Source organism: Conger conger, chromosome 4, assembly GCF_963514075.1.
Source record: "Conger conger chromosome 4, fConCon1.1, whole genome shotgun sequence".
Taxonomy (NCBI): Eukaryota; Metazoa; Chordata; class Actinopteri; order Anguilliformes; family Congridae; genus Conger; species Conger conger.
Genome location: NC_083763.1, coordinates 69,796,876 through 69,819,372, shown reverse-complemented (window position 1 = coordinate 69,819,372; position 22,497 = coordinate 69,796,876). Strand labels below are relative to the sequence as shown.

The 22,497-nt window shown below is 44.2% G+C and overlaps 1 protein-coding gene across 3 annotated transcripts in view; it reads left to right on the top strand.

The window, feature by feature from the left end:
• trappc8 (trafficking protein particle complex subunit 8) overlaps positions 1 to 8,960 on the top strand; it is a 41,746-nt gene extending 32,786 nt beyond the window's left edge. For all 3 annotated transcript variants that reach the window (XM_061238741.1, XM_061238740.1, XM_061238739.1), the window contains 7 exons: positions 149 to 217; positions 664 to 722; positions 1,156 to 1,347; positions 2,118 to 2,219; positions 3,968 to 4,110; positions 7,249 to 7,338; positions 7,913 to 8,960. In XM_061238741.1, the coding sequence (XP_061094725.1) occupies positions 149 to 217; positions 664 to 722; positions 1,156 to 1,347; positions 2,118 to 2,219; positions 3,968 to 4,110; positions 7,249 to 7,338; positions 7,913 to 8,147 (890 nt within the window). In that variant the 3' untranslated portion in view covers positions 8,148 to 8,960. The remainder of the gene's footprint in view (positions 1 to 148; positions 218 to 663; positions 723 to 1,155; positions 1,348 to 2,117; positions 2,220 to 3,967; positions 4,111 to 7,248; positions 7,339 to 7,912) is intronic.
• Positions 8,961 to 22,497: the final 13,537 nt, after the last annotated feature.

Here is a 22,497-nt window from a genome sequence, read left to right as displayed (position 1 = left end):
AGTAACAATACTGCTTTGAAACAATTTCACTGCTGTTTAAAAGGCTTCCGCAGAGCTGAATTGACCCTAGGGAGTGATGAATCGGGTTTGGCTCTTCTGTTCAAGTGTTAATTCCTTGGCTTTTTGTGTCGTTTCTGTGTCCCTGCAGATTCTAAGCTCACGAGCCGGCAGAGGGGAAAGCTCTGCTTCAGAGCCACCAAATGCAGAACCACGGAAGGTGAGCGACCCAGCAGCGAATGTCAGAAACATGATTTTTAAAGTTTTGGTTAACGCTGAACCATCTTCAAGTGCAGACTGAAGACGCACCTCTTCAAGCTGCACCTCTCCCCGTCCCTCCCTACCTCCCTGTAAACCTTAACTGTTGTCTTTACCTGTGTTTTTTGCTTGTGTATTAGGATGATACCTTTGCTCGTTTTGTTTGGCTAGGTAAGCAGTTTATTTTAGCGTGTTGCGGAATTACTATTAAAAAAATCAAATAAGCACTGGTCCTTATCTTTGTTGTACAGGTAGCAGTTGAAATTGTACTTCCCTCTCGGGTCTTTCAGCACACTTATCCCTGGTTATGGGTGTGCACTTTGTTGTACGTCGCTCTGGATGAGAGCGTCTGCCAAATGCCATTAATGTAATGCAATGTAACAAAACTGTCCATCTCCTGTCTTGCAGCTACCTCAAAAGCACAAGAGAAGTACACCTTTGCTGATGTGAACCTCGGAAATGAACAGGTGAGATATGCGCTACAAAACTTAGCACAATGCCAAGAACCATTCAGCGCCACAATGCTCCCAAAAGGGTACCCAGTGCTCAACATTTACCTACAGACTTTATAGTATCCAGCACTGTATCAAGCCTGGTCTTGAAAACACTCAGATTTTCTGCCTGTACTGCATGTAAGCTAAAATTTACTTATACATGTAAAAGTACCTTTGTCACCTGTACTTAAACCAAGTAAACTAAGTAAACATTGAGGTTGCACTTTTTCTGTGGCATCTAAAAAATCCTGTTGTTAAATGGGTTCAGTCGGCCATTTCTGTGGAAGCGGTTGTAGTTGACGGTGTCGTCTTCCTGAGCGGTTGGTTGTGTGACGTGTGTCCGTGTGGACGACCCGGCATCGCCCCGACCGCCGTGTGGATGACCCGGCATCGCGTGTTTCCTCAGATAATCAGCGCCACCACGCCCTGCGCTGACTTCTTCTTCCGGAGGTGCCCGTCGGCCGAGGCCAAGAAGAAGGCGGCCGTGGGCCACGGCGGCCTGCCGCACCCCAAGGGCTGGGAGTCGGGCGAGGAGGACCTGACCGGCGTGGTGCGCAAGTGCAGCGAGGTGGACCTCCACGTCATCGTGCTCTGGAAGGTACCCTGCCGCCCCCGACGCTAAACAGGCTGGGTTTTCATTCGCTCGGAGAGAAGCCCGTGAGGAAGGCCGGAGGAGGCGCCGCGTGAATGCAGGGGGGGAAAGGGCTTCGACCGGGGGTGTCAAACCGGGGCCGCAATGTCTGCTGGTTTTTGTGGTTTCCTTTCAATTCGCTGTCAGTTAAGGCCTGGAGAACAAGATGTGTCCATTCTTTAGCCAATCACTGACTTAAATCAACCACAGGTTCTGAGAACAACCCAAAAACCAGCAGACACTGCGGCCCTCCAGGACTGGAGTTTGACACCTGTGGCTTAGACCGACTGCCGTTTTTTTAATATATTTTTTTTTATAATACTGACATTCATTATTCCTCACTGTACACCCACTGTACATCATTGTACACCCATGGGGGTGTTTAAAAGGCCTGGATGTTTGAGGTGACATAGTTCCTGCAGTATTGTTCACCTGAAGGCCGTCGCTGAGCCGGATCTCCTCCCTGTTGGTTCAGTTCACCATTGTGCCGCCTGTTTCTCTGTCGCTGCACCGTGCACTGATGAACCTTGAGAAACGGTCCAGGAACACCTCTTGTGACACACTGCTGGCTGGCCCACGTGTTGTGTGTGTGCGCTGGGCTTGCGCTCTGCTCAGTGTGTGTGTGTGTGTGTGTGTGTGTGTGTGTGTGTGTGTGTGTGTGTGTGTGTGTGTGTGTGTGTGTGTGTGTGTGTGTGTGTGTGTGTGTGTGTGTGTGTGTGTGTGCTCTGTCCATTCAGGCCTATGTGGTTGAGGACAATAAGCAGCTCATCCTGGAGGGCCAGCTCCACGTGGCCCTGCAGACCATCGGGAAGGAGGCGTGCTCCTTGACTCAGAAAGAGGTATGTTATCGTTTCACGGCGCATACATTTTTATTTTTCAGTTTTTCTCAGGGGAAAGCGGCCTGTAGCGTAGCGTAGCGGTTGAGGTAAATGAGTGGGACACGCAAGGTCGGTGGTTCTAATCCCCGTGTAGCCACAATAAGATCCGCACAGCCGTTGGGCCCTTGAGCAAGGCCCTTAACCCTGCATTGCTCCAGGGGAGGATTGTCTCCTGCTTAGTCTAATCAACCATACATCGCTCTGGATAAGAGCGTCTGCCAAATGCCAATAATGTAATGTAATGATAGCGTTTTCATTTACTTCCCTCCTTTTTTAAACATTACATTTTACGAGGGTTTTTGTTGCAAAAAGATACATTTCTCTTGGCGTGGTTGTGGAAGGCCTGCGGTTCTCACCGCAGAAGCGGTGCGCGTAAGCGGATTGTCTGACCCCCGCATTACGGCCGATTGAGTTACTGCGGTGGCGTGTCGGTTAAGGCTGATTGAGTTTTTACCCCAGCGGTGCGGTTAGAGGTGACCGGCCCTCCCTCCTCGGTGTCATTGTCCCACCTCGGGACCGTCAGCCGGCTGCAGCTAATCACATTAATGTGGACAGTGACTGATCGATGGGGCTGCGCGTTAAAACCCGCTCCCCGCGCTGGCCGGAGGAGGAGGGGCTCACGTGATCAACTCTCATTTTCTTCTCATGTACACACCATTTGCTTTCTGCTGAGTGTGTGTATGTAGATATGTCTGTCCGTATCTCTATCCGTTCGCATGCGTCTGTCTGTGTAGAGTCTTCGTTAATCATAGAATAATAATTTCATAATTTAAATAATAATAGGTTGCTTAAAAACCCTTTGAACCAACGTCCCCAGCACCTTGATTTTATGTGCGCAAATAAATAAAATGAATAAAAATGCAAATTTATATTAATTTTGATTTGGTCTTCACCCTTCTGGGACAGAAAGGTGAAATTATAGCTTGGGTTTTGCCACGCAGTAAACCTTTGATATGTGAGAGTCAGCTGTTGAAATATGAATGGGGTTCAGGTGCTTGTAACGCCTTAACTTGGTGTGTGCAGTGGCCTTCCTCCCTGATACAGGAGAGGTTCAGTATTAGTACACACACACACACACACACACACATACACACACACACACACTTGAATCTCTCTCACTAATGGGTAAAATACCATTTAGTCAGACTTTTTTTTTTTTTTTTTTTTACTGTTGCATAGCAACTGTGTCCAGGAAGTAACAGTAAGTAGTCACTCATGTGCAAGACAGTCTCTCAAATTTGTGCTTCCTCTTGGCTTATCAATTTCTGCACGAGCACTTCAGTGAGTGTAGCATGAAATCAACCTTTTTTGTGGATTCAGCATCATTTTACTCAGTGGAAGTAACGCTGTAGGGAATTTCTGTCGAGGTCTGGCCTACTCCTCCTCAATATGTACAAATATTTATTGGACAGAAATAATTTATTATTATTTTATTTTTTTTGCATTGCTTTTCCACATCATATTCAGTGCAGTGTAGAAAATGTGGTAATGTCAGGGTCCTGTTTCCAAAGGAAACGACCTTGGTGATAAACTGCGAGCGGATTCCAATAAGGGAGTGTGTTATGTATTTTTTAAGTCCATTGTCTCATGTTTCTTCCTGTGAAGGAAGTACTTCCTTTGAGAGCAGTTCTTGAAGGTCCTCGTGGAGACCTTGAAATTAGCCTTATACCGCTGGTAAGACTCTCTCTCTCTCTCTCTCGACTCCGCAGGAAGCTCAAGAAATGGTGCTGCTGAAATTCAGGCCCGAACACCCTCCTCCCCTGGCCCGGCCCTCCATGGAGCAGCTGTCCTACCTAATCAAAACCAACCTGCACTACCCCGAATCCTACAGTCACCCGTTTCCTCAAAGGAGGTACGTTCACCGACACCCCCGGTCTCTATACCGCCTCTCACCTCCACCCTGCTCTACAGACCATACAAAACGATAACACCTGTGCCTCCGCAAACCTTTCTAATGACCTTTAGCTCAGCCCTAGTCACCCTTTTCACGGAGGTGGTGCATATGTAAACATGCTCTTTCACCCAGCCCAGTATCGTTCTGGAGTCACAGGCGCAATGCCCACATACGGCTCATTCCAATCACTCTTTGCTCCTGAAGTCAGATTGAGGACGGTCTTCTTTAGGAACTCCCAATCTTTCCTTTGAGCCAGAAAACTCCAGCGCGTCCTTGGCGGAAGTCTTTTTTGGGATTCGCCGAAGTATAAATGCTCAACCTGTGGATACACCTCTCCCCCCCATCTGTAACTGGCACAGCTTCAAACTGACATTTGAAGGAGCGAAGACATTCCGTTTGCCTGAGTCATGTTTTTATCGATTTCCTCGTCGTCATTTCTTTGTCATGCCACTTGCCCTAGCCTCTCCTGTTGAGGTGGACGCTCGGAGTAGGAAAGAAAGAGCAAGAAAAAGAATAAAAGAGGAGAAAAATAAGCGATTGTTTGAAAATGCTGACTTACGCAAACGCCCCTCAGGCTTGTGTTCTCGTCAAGGCCGTCTTTCTGAGGGGCCTGCCCTCGGCACCCCTGCCATTATCGACCGCGCGGTGGCAGGAAACGCAATTTATGGATGCTGAAGCCCACAGGAAGGAGACCGGAGTGTAAATCTGCCTCTGGCTGCTCGTTAACTGGCCTGGTCGTGCCGTTGTGTAGGTGAAGTGGCGCACGTGTGGCTGAGATTGATGAGGCGCGGGTAAAATGGACGCCCTGTTCCTCCACCTACCGAACATTTCTCAACCCGCCCTCCCCTCTTCTGTGAATGAACGGAGAGTGATATTTTATTAAAACATATCTGAAGCGTGTAAATTTTCACGGTTTCGGCACCCACTTTGAACACGCACCGACCCGAAAGTGAAATATGACCGCGGTAAATAGGCGCACGTGACATGGGTGTGCTGGATCAGTGGAGCCGGATCGATCTGTAATGGGGTACAGAAGGCCAGGCCTACCTGGAGCAAAGACTTCACTTTGAGATTTAACCCCCCCCCCCCCCCCCCAAATCAAAACGATGAGAATGTGACTTGGATGGATTTGTTGCATGCGGATTCCTAACTGTCTATTCAAAGCGGGTCCTGTACCGACCATAGCTTTCGCCTTCCGTCAGCTAAGTCCGTCTGTCACACTGCAGTTTTTTTATTTTCATAATTATGTGAAATTACTAGTTAATGCACCATGTCAGAAAGCAAAAGTCATCTCAAACTGGTTTCATGAACATGGCAATGAGTTCAATGTTCTTCAGTGGCCTTCCCAGTCACCGGATCTGAATCCGATGGAGCACCTTTGGGATGTGGCAGAACGGGAGATTGTGCAGCCGGCAAATCTGCTGAAATTGCGAAATGCAGTGATGACAACGTGGAACAGAATCTCAAAGGAATGTTTTCATCTTGTGGAATCCGTGCCATGAAGAATTGAGGCCGTTTTGGGACCAAATGGAGTATTCCAGTGTTCCTAATAAAGTGCTCAGTGAGGAATTCATTCAAAAACAGAATTTCCGCTCTTATGGAAATGGTACCTGGAATAAATGACCAAAATACATTTGTACTCATTAAAGAGCGTTGTTTCATACTTTCTGTTCACTTGTACGTTTCCTGCATAATGGCTGGTTCTGCTGGAGCGCTGGTGTGGATCACGGGGACTGTGGCTCTCTGTGTGACTGCATCTGTGTCAAAGCCTACCAGCCCTGCAGCCAGGCGCTCCCCCAAATCTGCATGTTTTCAGAAAAATGCCTCTAATCCGATCCCGTGAACTTTAAATGAATGCGAGCAGCCCGAGGCGAAATAAATAAAATAAAAAGAAACATTTGGTTTTAATTTGCAGAACTCAAACATAGTGGCCTGTAGCGTAGCGGTTGAGGTACATGACTGGGACACGCGAGGTCGGTGGTTCTAATCCCGGTGTAGCCACAATAAGATTTGCACAGCCGTTGGGCCCTTAAGGCCCTTAACCCTGCATTGCTCCAGGGGAGGATTTTCTCCTGCTTAGTCTAATCAACTGTACGTCGCTCCGGATAAGAGCGTCAGCCAAATGCCAATAATGTAATGTAATTACAAAATCTGAGGCTATCAAACCACGTGTCCAGGAGGACTGCAGTACCCTATGTAATGAATGTTCTTTGACAGAAGGACCTTGGTTTTCAGTGAGGAGAGCGCCCCCTACAGGCCCATATTTGCCCTTCAGCCCACATCGGCCACGCTCATGGGATTTTTTTTTGCATAGCATATTCTTTCCAGTAATCTTCATTTTCTTCAACATCTCCCACATCAGATTAGCTTTAGCAGTATGACACAAGAAAAATACTTGGGTGGCGTTTGTTGTAGAAAGGCTGTATTTATTTATTTTTTCGTAAACCTAAAATATCATATTAAAAAAAAATTTAGTTTAATGGCTGAAAGCACCAATGATGCACGTGGAGAGCGCATGTGGGAGAACGAGTAGGCATGACAAACGGAAAGGAAATAAGTGAGCTTTTCATTAAAAAAAATTATAATTAAGCCTAACTCATTACAGTTGTAAGATATGTAAAATATTTTCTCCGTTACCGACTACACCGTAAAGCACTCTCGTGACTCCAGTCCAACGCTTGCTGGCAGCCGTGTATAAATCCACACACTCATCATTAAGGATAGCTCGGGGGTTCAGAACCTCTGTGGCGTATATCCGTGAGAACGTTGAAATGCATACATTTTATGTAAAATAAAGAAATTAATTACATTCAAGAGGGCAAACTGCGTCCAAAGCCATATTTCATTTAAATTAGTATTTTTAATGACAGATGACACTCTGAATACTGTAATTTGATCATCCCAGTAATTAAATCTGTGGAAATTGCTGACGCAGTTATGGCTCATACTGTTTTCACTTTGAGAGATTGCCCTTGGGCTGGGGTGGGTATGCGTTTCCCTGGGGCCTCTCAGGTGGGGAATGATTGATCTCAGTATAATTTTTATTTTTGTATTGTACATATCTAATTTCTTTCTTTTTTTTCTTTCCCCTGGCAGTCTGTGCATGGTACCCGTTACCCTGAGGCTCTCCAACTGCTCCCTGGCGCAGGTTGATGTCATCATAGACTTGAGACACAAAGCCACTAGGTGAGGAGCGCCTTGCTCGGTTAACGGAAACGCGTGTGAAGTTTGTTTTAAATTAACATGTTCCATCGTGACAGAAACACTGATATTACAGCGATTTAATGTGCCTGTTCACGTTGATAGTTAACTTCCATTTCATTTTTTTCAATTGTCGCAGCATGTTGTTAAAACAATGGTTCAGTGTTTGCATATCTTTACAAGGTTATTAAGAGGCTTATATTTATTTGGTGAAGTAAAAAGAACAACACAAAATTGCCACATAACTGAAGGTAAACCAACATGCAGTCCCAATGACATTGACTGCACTACACAGTATAATGATTGCACTTAGACATGATCAAGGGTACGGTCATAAAACCCGTCTTAATTGTTGTGAGCATTTAGCCGACGCTCCTATCCAAAAACGCCTTCGTATCCGTTTTATATTGCTGGATATTTCAGTGAAGCAATTCCGGTTTGTATGATGCAACCTTTAGGTTAGAATCCCTGTTCCCTACCCATTCTACCAAACCGCCGTCTGTCGAGTGCTGCTCGTTTAACTTCCAGCTCTGCCCCCCCCCCCCCCTTTCCCCTGCAGCCCTGAGACCTTGGAGGTCCACGGGTCCTTCACCTGGCTGGGGCAGACCCAGTACAAGCTTCGGCTCCAGGCCCAGGAGATCCACAAGATCCGGCTGACTGCCTGCTTCATCCACGCAGGGGTGTACAACCTGGGCACTCCCCGCGTCTTCGCTAAGCTCTCCGACCAAGGCTCCATGTGCGAGACCAGCCAGCAGAACTCTATGCCGGCTCTCATCATTATCAATAGCGTCTGAACTAACTTTAGAAAATCGACTACAATTAACTGAATACCCAATACTGGAATCTTCATTTTGTACTTCTTAAGAGGAAAAAAAAAAATGAGAGAGAGAGAACCTGCATCAGACATGCTTGTAAACATTGCTATCGCAAGATCTTAAATAAACCTAGCTACAGTTTTATGTCTCGACAGAAAAAAAAAGCATTATGGACTTTTAAGAGTGAAATTATTTTTTCTTTGTTTATTTATCTTTCGTCCCGGCTTGTAACTTCTTTTTAACGCTTTAGAAGAGGAGAAGGAGTGGGGTATGAAGGTGCAGCTTTACCTCTTGGGGGGTTCTTGGTCTTCCACAGAACTTTTTTTGGTGTTGGAATCGTTCCGATTGAAGTGTTTGAACTAACGAAAGATCATTAGCTGGCCTCCACACATGAAACCAAGCCGGAGACGAGTGCTTTGTTGGGTAAACTGGAAATCGGCGGAGAACTCGGTTAGTTGGAAACGGTGCCTCTCGTTTCACAAACTTTGGTTTCTTTGGTTGCTGTCATATCTTTAACCATCTGGAGCCCTGTAACTGAATTGGAGCTGTGACACCAGACTTTTTTTTTTGAAAGATCGTTCCAACCCGTTGATGAAAATATCTCAGTTTGTCGGCACAGGCTGTGCGAGTCCCACACGCACTGTTTTAATTTTCTACACACAAATCATTCCCCTTACTGTAACTCTACCGTTTGATTAAGCTGTTATTTAAGTGTATCTACATGACTGCTTTTCAGAAAATGTATTATATTTATAACAAATTTACTGTAAATAGAATAAAACATAACCAATACATGGCGTGAAATATTTTTTGTATCTGTATTTAGTTGTAATTCTTTGAGAAACAGCACCGCCCCGAGTGTCGCTATGGTGACGCCATGGAATGTTCATGGGATGTCCAGTTGAGTGCAGTAAAATATTTATTGTCTCCATGAATTCAATACAAATCTCTCCCTGGGGCCAAAACGGTCTTACTGCTTGAATGTAGCTTTTTGTGTGTGTGTGTGTGTGTGTGTGTGTGTGTGTGTGTGTGTGTGTGTGTGTGTGTGAACAGAAAATGCCTTTGAACAACTTGCTTTCTTTCAGTTGAGAATCCCTAATGCGGACCACTGTTCTGTTTCCTTAGAGATTATCCTCGATAAATGTATCAAATTTGATTTATTTTCCATTTCCATTTGGCTCTTAAAACGAATTGATGGAACGCTGTTATGGGGTATTGGTATCGGACACACTTTGCTCTCAAGGGGCAAAAATGAAGGAAAAATACATTTTAGACCGAGCTGAAAGGAAGCCATTTTGTGACACAGGCATGACAGTACTACTGTACTGAGGGAGGAAAAGACGTTGGTTCCTCGGTAGAACTGGCCTTCTGCTGGGCAGGGGCTAATGTGTGTCTCATAACATTTATAATGCGCTAAATGTGAAATTTCAACGGCATCTGAGTCCAACCATTCCAAAATTGCGGGTCTAGGTACCTATGAGTTCTGCCACAGCCAACTGACTGAGGAGTCTGGGTACCTGGCAGGATTATATTGAGGGATAAACTCCTTGAAGTGTAGGTGGGGCTGCTCTTTTTGGTACAGCGAGAATTCTCAACGAGAATGAGAGGCCCAAGTTGACCGCCAAATACGGGACGGTTTTCTCTTTTTGCCATTGTTAGGCTATCAGAATCATTGTCAAGTGCAGGAAAATTGTGTTTTTGAAAACCACATTAAAGCCTGCTTACAGTAAGTATGAACCTGAGCTGCATTTAAATTTTATTTTATTTTTTACCACTGCTGGGTTAAACTAACGTGACTGAAGACATTTATTTTGGAACAGACATGATTTCTTCCTTTGAGGCAACGGTATTTTTAATGTTTCGTGAAGAACAAGCGGGCTCCTTTCAGGTGGAATTTCACATTTAATACCACGTCACTGGTTGTCTCCTTTTCCTGAGTGCGAGAGGGACTCTAAATTGACGTTTTCTTGGAATTTATCCATTGCTAGTAACCCCTTAAGTCTCACTGGCCCAGGGTGTGGGTTATGGTTTTCAGTAATTCCTTTATTTAACGGTGGCATTTCCAATCACTATGGTAACAGGATACACCGTTTGAAAACGTTAAAACGCGCGGTCCTATCTATATAACCTATTTTTAGATGCCATTGTTGCACAAGTAGGGTATCTATTAATTTGTGGAGACCTATCATTGGGTTTAACTGTGCTACATTACAGTTAAGCCTATATCACACTAGGTCAGAAAAGGTTCACTGGTAATTAATTTGTCATTGATAGCCTATGCCAATTTTGCTTAAAATCTGTCACTGGCCAGTACTGTAATTATAACTGTAATTATAATCATATAATCACCAGTTGCCTAACTCAAGCACAGCTATATCACATTCATTCACCCGTCTGTGCGTATTTATTTAAGAATGGAGGGGGGGTGAAACGTGACTCCAGCGCGTCCCATTCATTCGCCAGTCTTTCTCGAATTCCAGCTTTCCGGAGTATATCACCCATGTTCATAGTAAGAAGACGCAGGTACACAGTGCGAGTAGTACATTAGTGAACAAGTGCACAAATAATAACAATTATGATAGTAATAAGAAAGGATGGAAATTAGGGTAATGTGTAGGCTATTGCAAACCGGTTCAATTCCGACCGTCAACACATATTGACGTCCTGCTTGTTAAACACCGATGCGCTAATTAAATAGTGCGTTTCCTTTGAGCCACTCATAGTTTTATGGAAGTCCGGAGCGAGGAACGAAAGACGTGGAAGCACTCTTCTCCTATGTGGTGTTTTACGCGTTCAATTTGTTTTCAAAGTCTTGTATTCAGGATTGGCTAGCAATGAGGTTGTATGTTTCTTATAAGCCCTTTTACTTGAAAAAGGTGTCGTATGAACGGAAGACTACCGTGCGAGGGTCACGGCTGCGTTGGATGAATTCCTTACGCTTGCAGGGATTTGTACAGTTTGAAATATAACGCCAAGGTAAGAGATTATTTTTCTTTGTTTGCGCTTCTTAAGACTGAATACGATAGTGTCTTAAACTAAATTGAATTTTAATACAGTCTCATTCCTTTAAAACAACCCTGATATTGCTGTGCCAAAGTTACCATGCCACTGCAGCCAGCAAGACAACGTTTCATTTTGGACGGATGGTTGATGAAGTACAACCAAGCGAAGTAAAATTGCCGTTGGCTGTCACTTTGGTCACTTGAATGTAATTCTTCACACGATGATAATTCAATCACTGAATGTTATATGGATATATTGCCTAAAAATGAATTCATTTGCATATGACTAAACGCATTCACTTATATTTACTTTCCTGCTATTTTGCATTCATTTACTTTTATTAAACGTGACTTTACATGCCACAGAATGTTCTGCACGCTGCTCTATGCACGCATTTGAGAAAAGCACAACAGCACAATAACTCGCTGCGTTCCGGGTTGACATTTACACACACTCAAATAAGCCATAGTAATACCTCAGAAGAGCGTTTTATTGTCACGTCGCACAGACCCGGTGTCTGCACAGTGCACACCATGCCCTGTGATACATTCGCCCTATAGGAATTGTAATGTCAAAAATGAGAAGAATCAAACCCATTTCATTTCATTTTGCTAATAATGAATGATTGAATTAATGTGCAGTCTGCGCTCACTTTTTCTTATTTCTAGGCCTCCTGCTATCCGTGTGTATGTAGCTGGACGTCCCAATACTGGGCTGTATGCATAATGTATTCTCTGGCAATAGATTCTGCCTGTGAAGTGTGGGGGCTTTTTTTGCAGTGTGGACTGGGGCTGATGGGAACTGTCTCTTGCAGGAGAGAAATCTAAGCTCCATACTGCTTCAGGGTCCAACAGTGACGCGGGGGGACCAACTTCGAGTGAAACACGCTCAGTTACTCGGCATTGCATTATATTCATTTAGCAGGTGCGCGTATCCAGGGCGCGTGGGCGCATCCACCTGACATGCGTTCCAGACATGGCTAACGGTCCGAAAAACCGGCAGCAAGTGTATATTCAACATCATTAAAGCACTGAATTCAAATTCACTAAGCTAAACTTTAACTAGAGACCTCGTAGCGCTAACAGTTTAAAAATGTTCACCACACCGCATGCGCTCGCTTTACACTGCTTGCCCTGCGCTCAGTGGTCCATGGGTTTCTGGAAGGAGACTTACTGATAGATGTTCTGATCGTCATTGTTGGCTCTTCTCCCGCTGATGCCCCGGGAGGCGAGAATACGGCAGTCGACGCAAAAACTCAAAATTGGAACCACGTGGAACCCTTTAACTACTGGACCTCACGCCAGAATGGCACAAGAAGCACCCGCTGTCACGCACCTTCTGCTTCACCCTTAATGAGCAGGGAGCGACACATTACCATATTGGCCGGGGTTTTCACCTCTTAGTTCAAAGTAACCTGCTTCCTCGTCCGCACCACGAAAAGTCTCGGAAAGCAGCTGCTACTGGCCGTTCTTACCAGTGGGAAGGTGCGATTCAGATTTTTGGATAGTATGCGTTCTGCCGTCAGCTTGATTTTCGGTGACTTTTCATCGGAGGTAGAGCATCTCAATTTAGTGCTCAAAGCAATGCCTCCCTCGCTGTAGATACAAACACCAGCGTGCGCTGTGATTTTCACTGTGCCTCATATATCACATGCTTCTTTAACTCCCCCTGCTGGTAAAACAATCATTTAAGTACGCTTTAAAACACTAGAATATTGTACTAACAGTAAAGCAGATCAGATTTCCCCCTACAAATAGCCACATTTTTTCACACCAATAGTCTTACACATTATAATTATCTCAACATAAAACAATTATAGTGTAATTCAAGCTTGTATTGACCAGAGGTAAGCAAATGTTTCTGGAAAAAAGCTTCAAAAACCCATGCTATCTTCCGGTTTGACAAGAAGATACGCGCAGAAGCGAGCAACGCTTTATTATATGGATGTATTATAAATTGCTGGATTAATGTTTCCATGACAACATAATTTATCAGAAAGTTGAAAATTACTGGCATGGTAACTATTCCGATGGGAGAGGAGGAGAACCATTTTTCCAAAAGTGTTTTGGAAGGAAAACTGAACACCCCAAGAGGGGCAACAAGTGATCTTAATTAAGTGGGATCTGGGACACCCTTTACTGTCAATACCTTCTTTCTATTTAAAAACAAAACAAAAAACAAACGGTACCAAACAGTATGGCAAAACACATTCAAGTCTGTGGACATTTCAAAGTCCCACGTTCAAAACAACACGGATGCTCCAGGGGCATGAGGATCCAGCACACGAAACAGAGTCTGCCAGGACGTGATGACGTGAACAGAGAAACCGCACATAAGAGAATGCCCTTGCCACTGCGAACTCAAGGTGTCAGTCAGACTGATTGAATGTGTGTGGTTTGGGCAGAAGAGAGAAGCCCGATATGAAGGACTGGGTGAAATTATTCCTGGAGGAAGGAGCAGAAATCCTTGAGAAAACTGCAGTCAGCCTAATGAAATACTGCAGGAAGAGACTGCAGTGTAATTAAAGTTAAATATTAAATATCCAGCGCAGGTATGGGCACATATCTGACCATATCGCTCTCGTTCACTGAAGCCATTGTTTGTAAAAACACATCAGTGCTGGGGGCTCCGTGACCATTGAGACCTGGGTCAAATACATCATTGTTTTGGATTCAAATACGTTTCTGTGCTCAATTTATCTTTACTGGTGCAATTGAGCCAACCAAGAGGATTAGAAGGTGGGGCTTTGCACTTTTTGAGAGTATTTTTACAGACATGTTCAGTAAAGTGTAGAAAAGTATTTGAATCCAAAACAATGAGGTATTTGACCCAGGTCTGCTGCCGTTACACACTGCAGCCTCCAGCTCGGTCCTTCCGGCTGGCTGGAGACATGGTGCTAAAAATCTGAGACGGTACACACACCCTACACCCCCTCCCCTCCACCTCCCCGCTGAGGCGTGACCCTTCCACTGTGTCAACACGGTATGTCCGGTCCCACCGGAGCATCAAAGCGGACAAGCGATTCCTGTCTTTATTTCCCAGCTATGGAATTCTCGCAGCTCCATGAAACACACTCTTACTTCTGAAGCAGGGCGCCCACAACCACAGTCCCCTGAATCACATGGAATAGGCCTACTGGGAGCAGTTTTAACTCTTTGTAAGGTGTACGATCACGAATAATGTGATAAGAATGTCCTTAGAATGGGAGATTGAAAGCGATACAGATCTAGAGCGCTGACTTAGAATTTGGAATTTTGAAAAAACATGAAAAAAAAAAAAAAAAAACTTTCAAAGGGTTAACACTGGCTGCAGTATTACATAAATGTGGAACAACTGAGCTCTCCTTCTCTCACTCTCTCTCCCCCTCTCCGCCCTCCTCTACGGGAGGGTCTCAGCGCTACCAGTAAAAGGACACTGGCCGTTTAATTTATCTGGTTCAATCACCTTCAAATCAATCGCCAAAGCCTTTTCAATGTTGCATTAATTCCTGGGATCGGGTTGAGCATTCGAACGAGCAGCAGCCTCCGCTGGCCTGCGTTCTCTGGGCTCACAGTGGAAGGTCAGTTCTCTCTGTGTGAAATGATGTCAAGGCCTCTGCATTCACAAAGCCTTCTGGGTACTGCAGGAATGAATACCGTCAGTGACACGCTGGTTATTTACACAAGGCCCTGTTGCTGTTGTCCTGTCAGCTTACACTGTGGATAGTGTCCCCATGCTATAACAGAGGATTTGAATGTTGATCCTAGTGACTGATGCGTTTCCATGTGCTCACACATTGCAGTCTTGGTAATTAAGGGAGCAGCTCCCAGGTATGTGGTTAATCCATTCTTTACTGTGGTACACGGCAGGTGCCTTTTGGTGTAAGGGTTTCCATGGTGAGAGGTGCTCGAGATCGGCGGGTAAAGACGGCGAGGTCGTGGGGTGCCAGGGCCCCCTCCTTAGTGAAACTGAGCATCGTTATCAGTAATGAGAAAGATAAGGTAACAATTCTCCCTCTGGTCCCCAAATTGGCTTTTGCTTACTGGCTGTAAAATGCCTGAGAGTGAGCTGGGAGGAAATTGCAGTGTGAACCTTCTACAGTAACCCTCCTGCAGTATGGCCCTTCTACAGTAACCCTCCTGCAGTATGGCCCTTCTACAGTAACCCTCCTGCTGTATGGCCCTTCTACAGTAACCCTCCTGCAGTGTGGCCCTCTGCACTGAAGCGTTAGCCTTTTGAAGAGCAGGTGTCTTGGAATGCTCTTCTTTTTTTTTTTTCAGAAGTCTCTAGTCACTGTTCTAGAACTCCATGGCATTCAGTTGCCAGTAGTGATTGTTACATCAGCATTAGAATATTCAGTTAAGAACATTCTAACCACGTACTGTATTTGCAATGTCACCCTTGACCCTTGAAGGGTTAAGTGGCTTTGCTTTCCCCTGTGTTTATTTTGACTTTGATGCGGGCATCTGTTTGATGCAGTTGCACACCAAGGCCACTGGGGGACAGGGTTGTAGCAGTGTTTCCTCAATATAAATACAATATAAATACAGTATAAATAAACAGGGTACAATATGGGGAGAGAAATGGGGGGGGGAAATAGTGTGTTTACTGGAATGGAAAATTCTTATTGGATCTTTGTAATTATATTTATTTTCCGTATTATTTGGATAAAACAATATCACTATTTTAGCTCGTAACCTCGAAGACATCAAGAGAGTAATTATTGATAATCATGTTTGCTGGGAAAGCTTTATGCCAATAGTTATATTCTGTATGCTACAATGGATATATTAATTATATATCACTTACAAATGTCTTGTTGGGACTGGTGCATGTAAGCTACTACAAAGGGGGAACTGTCATGTTTAATTCAAATATGCATCTTTCATACAAACTTAATGAGCTTTAAAATCATAGATTATTTGAAACATGGCAGTTACAGGTGGGTGAACAATAGAGAGGACCCCGGAGCATGGTGCTTTGGTAATTTGCAGACGGTCCCTAAATCAAAGATAGCTGAGTCAGAGCCAAGCTTCAATCTCAGCTCTTTCATGTTACTAATTAGCACATTTTTTTGCCTGAGCACACAACTGGATGCTCTTCGGTATAATCTCAGCAAGGGGATATAGAATTAATTCACTCTATTCTGTATTCAAAGGCGGTATATGTTTAAAAAAAGAAAAAAAAAGAAAACAAGAATTTAATTATATTAAATATATTCACTGTATTCTATTTATGTATTTATTTCTTTACTTATTTCTGCTTTGAGGGAAAATATAATTCCTTTGCCTGGCAAAAAAAGAAATTGCAGGTATCAGCAAGTGTTATGGAAGACACTGGATGAATCAGAATTTTTGAGCTTTTAACCCCTGCTTCTAACCCCTTTTAAGTCTCACCAGCCCAAGGCTAAAAAAAAAGTACTTGTACATATGAATAGCACCTACGTTTTGTATAGGCTCTCTGCAGCAAGAAGAGCCCCCGTACAAACTTCTCTGACCAGGATCAGAGCCTGGAGTGTCCTCTGCACATTCTGGAGCCTGTGCACTGGAGGCCTGAACTCCCCGGCAAGTAACAGCCAGTGATATGCCTCCCTGTGTGGCTGTCCGTCACAGCCTGCCCTGGCATCCACCAGTAGGCTGAAACTCTGCTCCCGGCCAAACGGTGTAAACAATGTGCACCTACTCTATCACTCTGCACAGGGGCTGTCTGTCTGAACACCCTGCTGCAAAATCCAGCTATGCCTCAGTTTTCAAGCTGGTCAAGCTGGTGTTAAGGCGGTCTAGCTGGGTATGAGCTGGTCAGCCAGCTAGTACTGGTAGCCTGTCTGAGCTGGTAGCTGGGCAACCAGCCATTTCAAAACATAACTTGAGCTGGTCAAGCCATGTCAAACTGGGAGCTGGTCTGAACTGGTCAACCAGCGACCAGCTGTTTCAAAAGCTAGCTTGAGCTATTTTTTTAATCAGCGGAGCAGTGTGCCAAATCACAGTCTGAGCGTGCAAAGTGAAGGTTCATTCGGACTATCTACAGTGTGAATGATTTGCTTGAACAAACACTGTTGGTTAGACACCGTATCCCTATCAGTGCTATTTGTCTTTATTGGGTAATTAGCGGCACTGACTCCAGTATCAGGGGTTTCTTTGGCCTAATTTGCGAACTAATTAGCGCCACTTCACTTTTTGTCATTTCTGTGGGGTTTTGAAGGAACTTTTGTTGCGGTTAGTTAGTGACTTCAGGAGCGGTTCGGCTGAAGGTTGGCGGGGGGGGGGGATTTATGGTTTCCTGGGAGCACCATGTAGTTGGCCGTGACTGCGAGTCTCTCCCGCGGTAAAGAGCTTGTGTGTGTGTGTGTGTGTGTGTGTGTGTGTGTGTGTTCACGTGTCTGTGTGTACGCATGTGTGTGTGTGTGTGTGTGTACGTGCGCGTGCATGTGTGTACACGTGTGTGTGTATGCGTGTGTGTGTGCACACGTCTGTGTGTACGCGTGTGTGTGTGCACGTCTGTGTGTTTATGCATGTGTGTATGCGTGCTCGTGTATTCGTATATGTGTGTGTCATGTTCGTGTGTATGCGTGCTTGTGTGTCATGTTCGTGTGTGTGCAGGTGTGCGTTCATGTGTGTGAATATATGCTTGTGTGTGTGTGCATGTGAGTGTGCGTGCATGCTTGCGTGTGTGCATGTGTGAGCGTGTGTGTTTGTGTAAGCGTGTGTGTGTAGGTGTGTGTATGCATGCTTGCGTGTGCATATATGTGTGTGAATACATGCTCGTGTGTGTGTGCATGTGAGTGTGCGTGCATGCTTGCATGTGTGTGCGTGTGTGTGCGTATGTGCTTGCGTGTGCGTATATGTGTGTACCTGCTATTTTCAGTTTACAGTTACCTAGGCTGTGCCTATTAGAGATAGTGCTGTTAGTGTTTCAGAGCTCCCACTGCCAAAGTGCTCAAGCACCCTGCAACACGTGCAGTTTGAATGGAGGATTGAGTCATTTTTTGTTAATGATGAAGGAAGGGATTTCTTGTCTATAGAAATGCATGATAACTGATTCTTTGATTTTTATGCGTGGCCGTGTCAGGTGTTGTCTCTTTTGCATTTAAAAAGAACAGCAATTATTGCTTTATTGTACCGAGCGTGTGGCTTTGTGACTGACTCCATAAATTTAGATCCACTGTAACCTCTAATCTCAGCATTTTGCTGATTATTATTATTTGTGCAGATAATCTGGACTAATCTGTTACATTGCCTCGAAGCAGACGTGGAGGCCAATGCTAAACTGTATTATCAAGTTTTACTGAATTAAATTTATATAGCATTTTGATAGCTGAATGTGGAAACTCACCTCGAGCACCACCAGTGTTGAGCGTCTAGCCGGGTGATGCACTGTGGATTTCTGTGGCACCAGGACACTGACCGTACACCAGCCGAGAAAGGGAGGGTGACATCATTCATCTCATCTAACAGGCAGAGGTTGAGCAGCCAAAGAGAAGCAGATTGGGAAATTTGCCAGCCACCTTTGGCTCAGGCGGTAAGAGCAGTCATCTGGCAGTCGAAGGGTTCAATTACGCCCTAGGTATGTCGAAGTGTCCCTGAGCAAGACAACTAACCCCCAAATGCTCCTGATGAGCTGGTTGGTGCCTTGCATGGCAGCCAATCGGCGTTGGTGTGTGAGTGTGTGTATGAATGGGTGAATGAGAAGCATCAATTGTACAGCGCTTTGGATAAAGGCACTATATAAATAGCAACTGTTTACTATTTACTCTTTGAGATGAGCCACCTTTAAAAAAACCTTGGCCAATCAGAAACTTTAAATGACCTGAGCCAATCACCCTGTCTGGCACCAACAATCATTTCACAGTCAAAGTCAATTAGATCTAATTTTTCCCCATTCTGATAGTTAATGTGAACATTAACTGAAGCTCCTGACCCATATCTGCATGAGATTATGCATTACACTGCTGTCACGTGATTGGCTGATTGATAGTGGCATGAATAAGTAAGTGTGCTCAGTGAGAGTAAATTCATGTGCTATAATGACAGTGTTGCTGTTATTGAACTACTGCCAAGTGTACATGAATATGCCCTGTGGGACATTAAACCATTCCCTGCCACTTCAGTAATTAATCTGAGTGTTCATATTGGATTTTCTTCAGCTCCTATGCATATCCTCCTTCTCTCTTCTATCTCTCTCCTCTCTCTCTCCATCTAACTCTCTTTCTCTCTCTCTCTCTCTCTCTCTCTCTCTCTCTCTCTCTCTCTCTCTCTCTCTCTCTCTCTCTCTCAGCAGTTAACAGTTACTAAAAGGCAAACAGAGCGTTTCATTATTGTTGACCATTGTACTCCTTCAGTTAATTAAGTCGTTGGCTGATTGTTTACTTCTTCATCCAGCGGTGCATTGTGGGATTGTTTAGGATGCATTCATTAATATCTTGTTTCCATGTGCCACCTTTGCAGTGCTATCCATTATTACAGTTTCTTTGTAAATCAATTGTTTCCACAAAAGGGCGATTCACAATGACTAGAATACATTCAGATCCTGTGTCTGCCTGATTTCTTTTTTTTGCAACGCTCAGTTCAGCTGTCCTGAAAGATTTAGCAGTGCCCTTTACCACTGATAATGGAAGTTATAAATCCTAAGGCAGTGCTTCTCCGTGCTTTGAACAACATGGGCTGCGTGTCCCAAACAGATGTATGTCCTTTGTGCTGTAATGAACGCAAGTCTGCCCTGACTTTCACTCAGTTCCTCTCCACTGCCTTTGTTATATTCCATCATATTAATTACATAATGAATTATAATTATGTGGTAATAATTGAGATAGGACTGGGACATTGTTATAGTCATTTTATGTTATTTATTTATTTGTTTATTAAATCTTTACCCAGTGATCAGCGTCCTGTTTCCCTAAGCAAGATTATTTGGTTAGCTGGATAACTACACAGATTAAAACCTGGAAACCTCCCCAATCAGGAACATGGGCTGAAGTAAAAAGAGCCTTTTCAGGTTTTACTCAGCACAGTTATCCAGGGTGTGCAGGCAGATGTTCTTACGCTAGAAGTGTGCTCACTGTCTCAGATGACTTGGTCTGCAAGCTGGATGTGGTTCTAGTCACTCCTTGTGTTTCAAGTATGTCCTTAAATGAAGAAAAATGTATTCCAATAACATTATTCACTTTTTAAAAGCAATGCAGCACACTAAACAGCAACATGTTTAGCAAAGTAACATACAGAAAATCAAATAAGTCTATAAAGCAAATACATATACATATGTATATAATTAAATTCAGCAATGTAAAGTATACACTACTAAATACTAAATAAGCTATATCTGTAAACACAAGCAGTAAGTAAGACCAAAGTATATGTGTACAAGTTCAATGAACCGCAAGCTGTTATTTTATCAATATAAAAATTAAAGGCTACATGCAAAACCAATTTTGACACTTCACACTCACACAAAGAAACACGCCTGCTTTACTGAACAGGAATTTCATGCTGGTCTAATGAATAAAATACACATCAATCAAATTGCTCTTGTGTTTTCAGTCTAATCATGCCGCTTTGCATAATCAAAGACACACCGAACACACATGCACAACCCTAAAATATTCTGAAACATTTTGTCCAGACAGCATATTATTGATTGAAAAATGAAAAACTAGTATGATTATACAGTTGTTTTCTGGCCCCTCTGGTGGTACTGGCTCTTGTGGTTGATGGAGATTACTATGGAGTGAGCCCGCGAAAGGAAACAGATAGTCAGCACTGTGCCTTTTAACACACGCAGTTACAGGGCTACAGCTGTGGGGTATTTCACAAAGCAGGATTACTGAGTTAGCTGGATAACTGCTGTAGCAAACCCAGTTTTTGGAGGGTTCCGAGTTTAACTGAGCGCAGTTATCCCGCTAACTCAGTAAGCTTGGTGAAATATCCCACAGGAAATTTACTGAAGCATTCAAAGGAACCCAGTAGCACCCTCCTGTTGTAAGGGGTGTCGTGTAGTGGCAGAGCACAGCATGGCTGTGCATCTTATTTACCCCTCACTGGCCGGGGACAGCAGCTAAACCTGCTCCTTCTGCCCAGCCTCCACCAACGCGTGAGTGATCAACGGCTGCATGACTTTTAGTGGAAATATTTTCACTTCTTTCCGTGGCTCTGCCTCGTCCTCGTCTTCCTCTCCCTCTCTCCATTCCACACTGCTCCTCCATTCTCCAGAATGGCCGAGTTAAATGCTGAAAGCTTTGGGCTTTTCCAGATAAGCCAGGACAAGGTCCACTGGCTATTTTGCCGTTTGGACATGGGAGATTGGGGGATTTGCGTTGAGTGTTTTGCAGAAGCGTGAACTTGAATTGCATGATGAGTACATGCAAAGTGCTTGCAATTTTACTGTCAAGTTGTTGACACACAAGCTTTGGCTTTGGCCCCATAGTTCTAGTTCTCCACATTAGCAGAGAATAGAAAAAAGCTGCAAATTAAAATTTTCAGTTACAGTTGATTTCAGTGGTAGTGTAAATACTTAATAGTAATACAGTTCCACGAGAGATACTCAGGACCTGCTGATCATTTTCTCAAAGATGACCTGCAAGGGCACAGCCTCTTGTATTTGCTGTGTGTTTTTATATCCAGGTAATTGTGCAATTATGTTGTTTTTTTTCTCTTGTGCGCATTTCAAAACATAACCCTCCTAGCTACCTTAGAGGCAGGAATTTCTCCCTTAATGCACAGCTTACATACCTGTGATCGTTTGACATTTCAGTCTCTGCATTTCAGACTTTGAGAGAAGAAAATACACAAAGAGGACCGAACAGAGCTTTGTTCATTTTGTTTTGTCTGTGAGCTCCACACATTGCCTTTTCAAACCACAAAAACCTTCCCCCACAATGCAGCAAAATGTAAACCCTGAGAGCGTATGACTCACAACCTGCATTCAGCAAAGGGCTGATGTGTAGAATTAGGTGTGCAAATGCATGGTTGGAATAAACTGTGCCCGCATCTGCTCTTTCTGGTTAAGACTGAGAACCCATCCGATCATCGCATTCCCATCCCAGTGCAGAACAGGAAAACAGAAAATGCCTTTATACCTTTTTTTGCATTTCTGTGGGAGGAACATTAGCTCTAAAACAGAGGAGCAAAAGTCATAAATGCAGAGGGTGGAAGCTTTACTTTGCACCGCAGGACTGCTTGAGTATGCTAAGAGCTCTTTATCAGCTGCATTAAGTCCTGCTGGTTAAGTAACCTGCTGTGACCGGGGGGCACAGGGACTGCCGGTAGAATGGTTTTCTTTTGAGCAGGGGTAGTGACTGTTCCCACACAGCTGGAGTGACGGTCATTCAAATAATCATGTGGCACGCTAACAAATC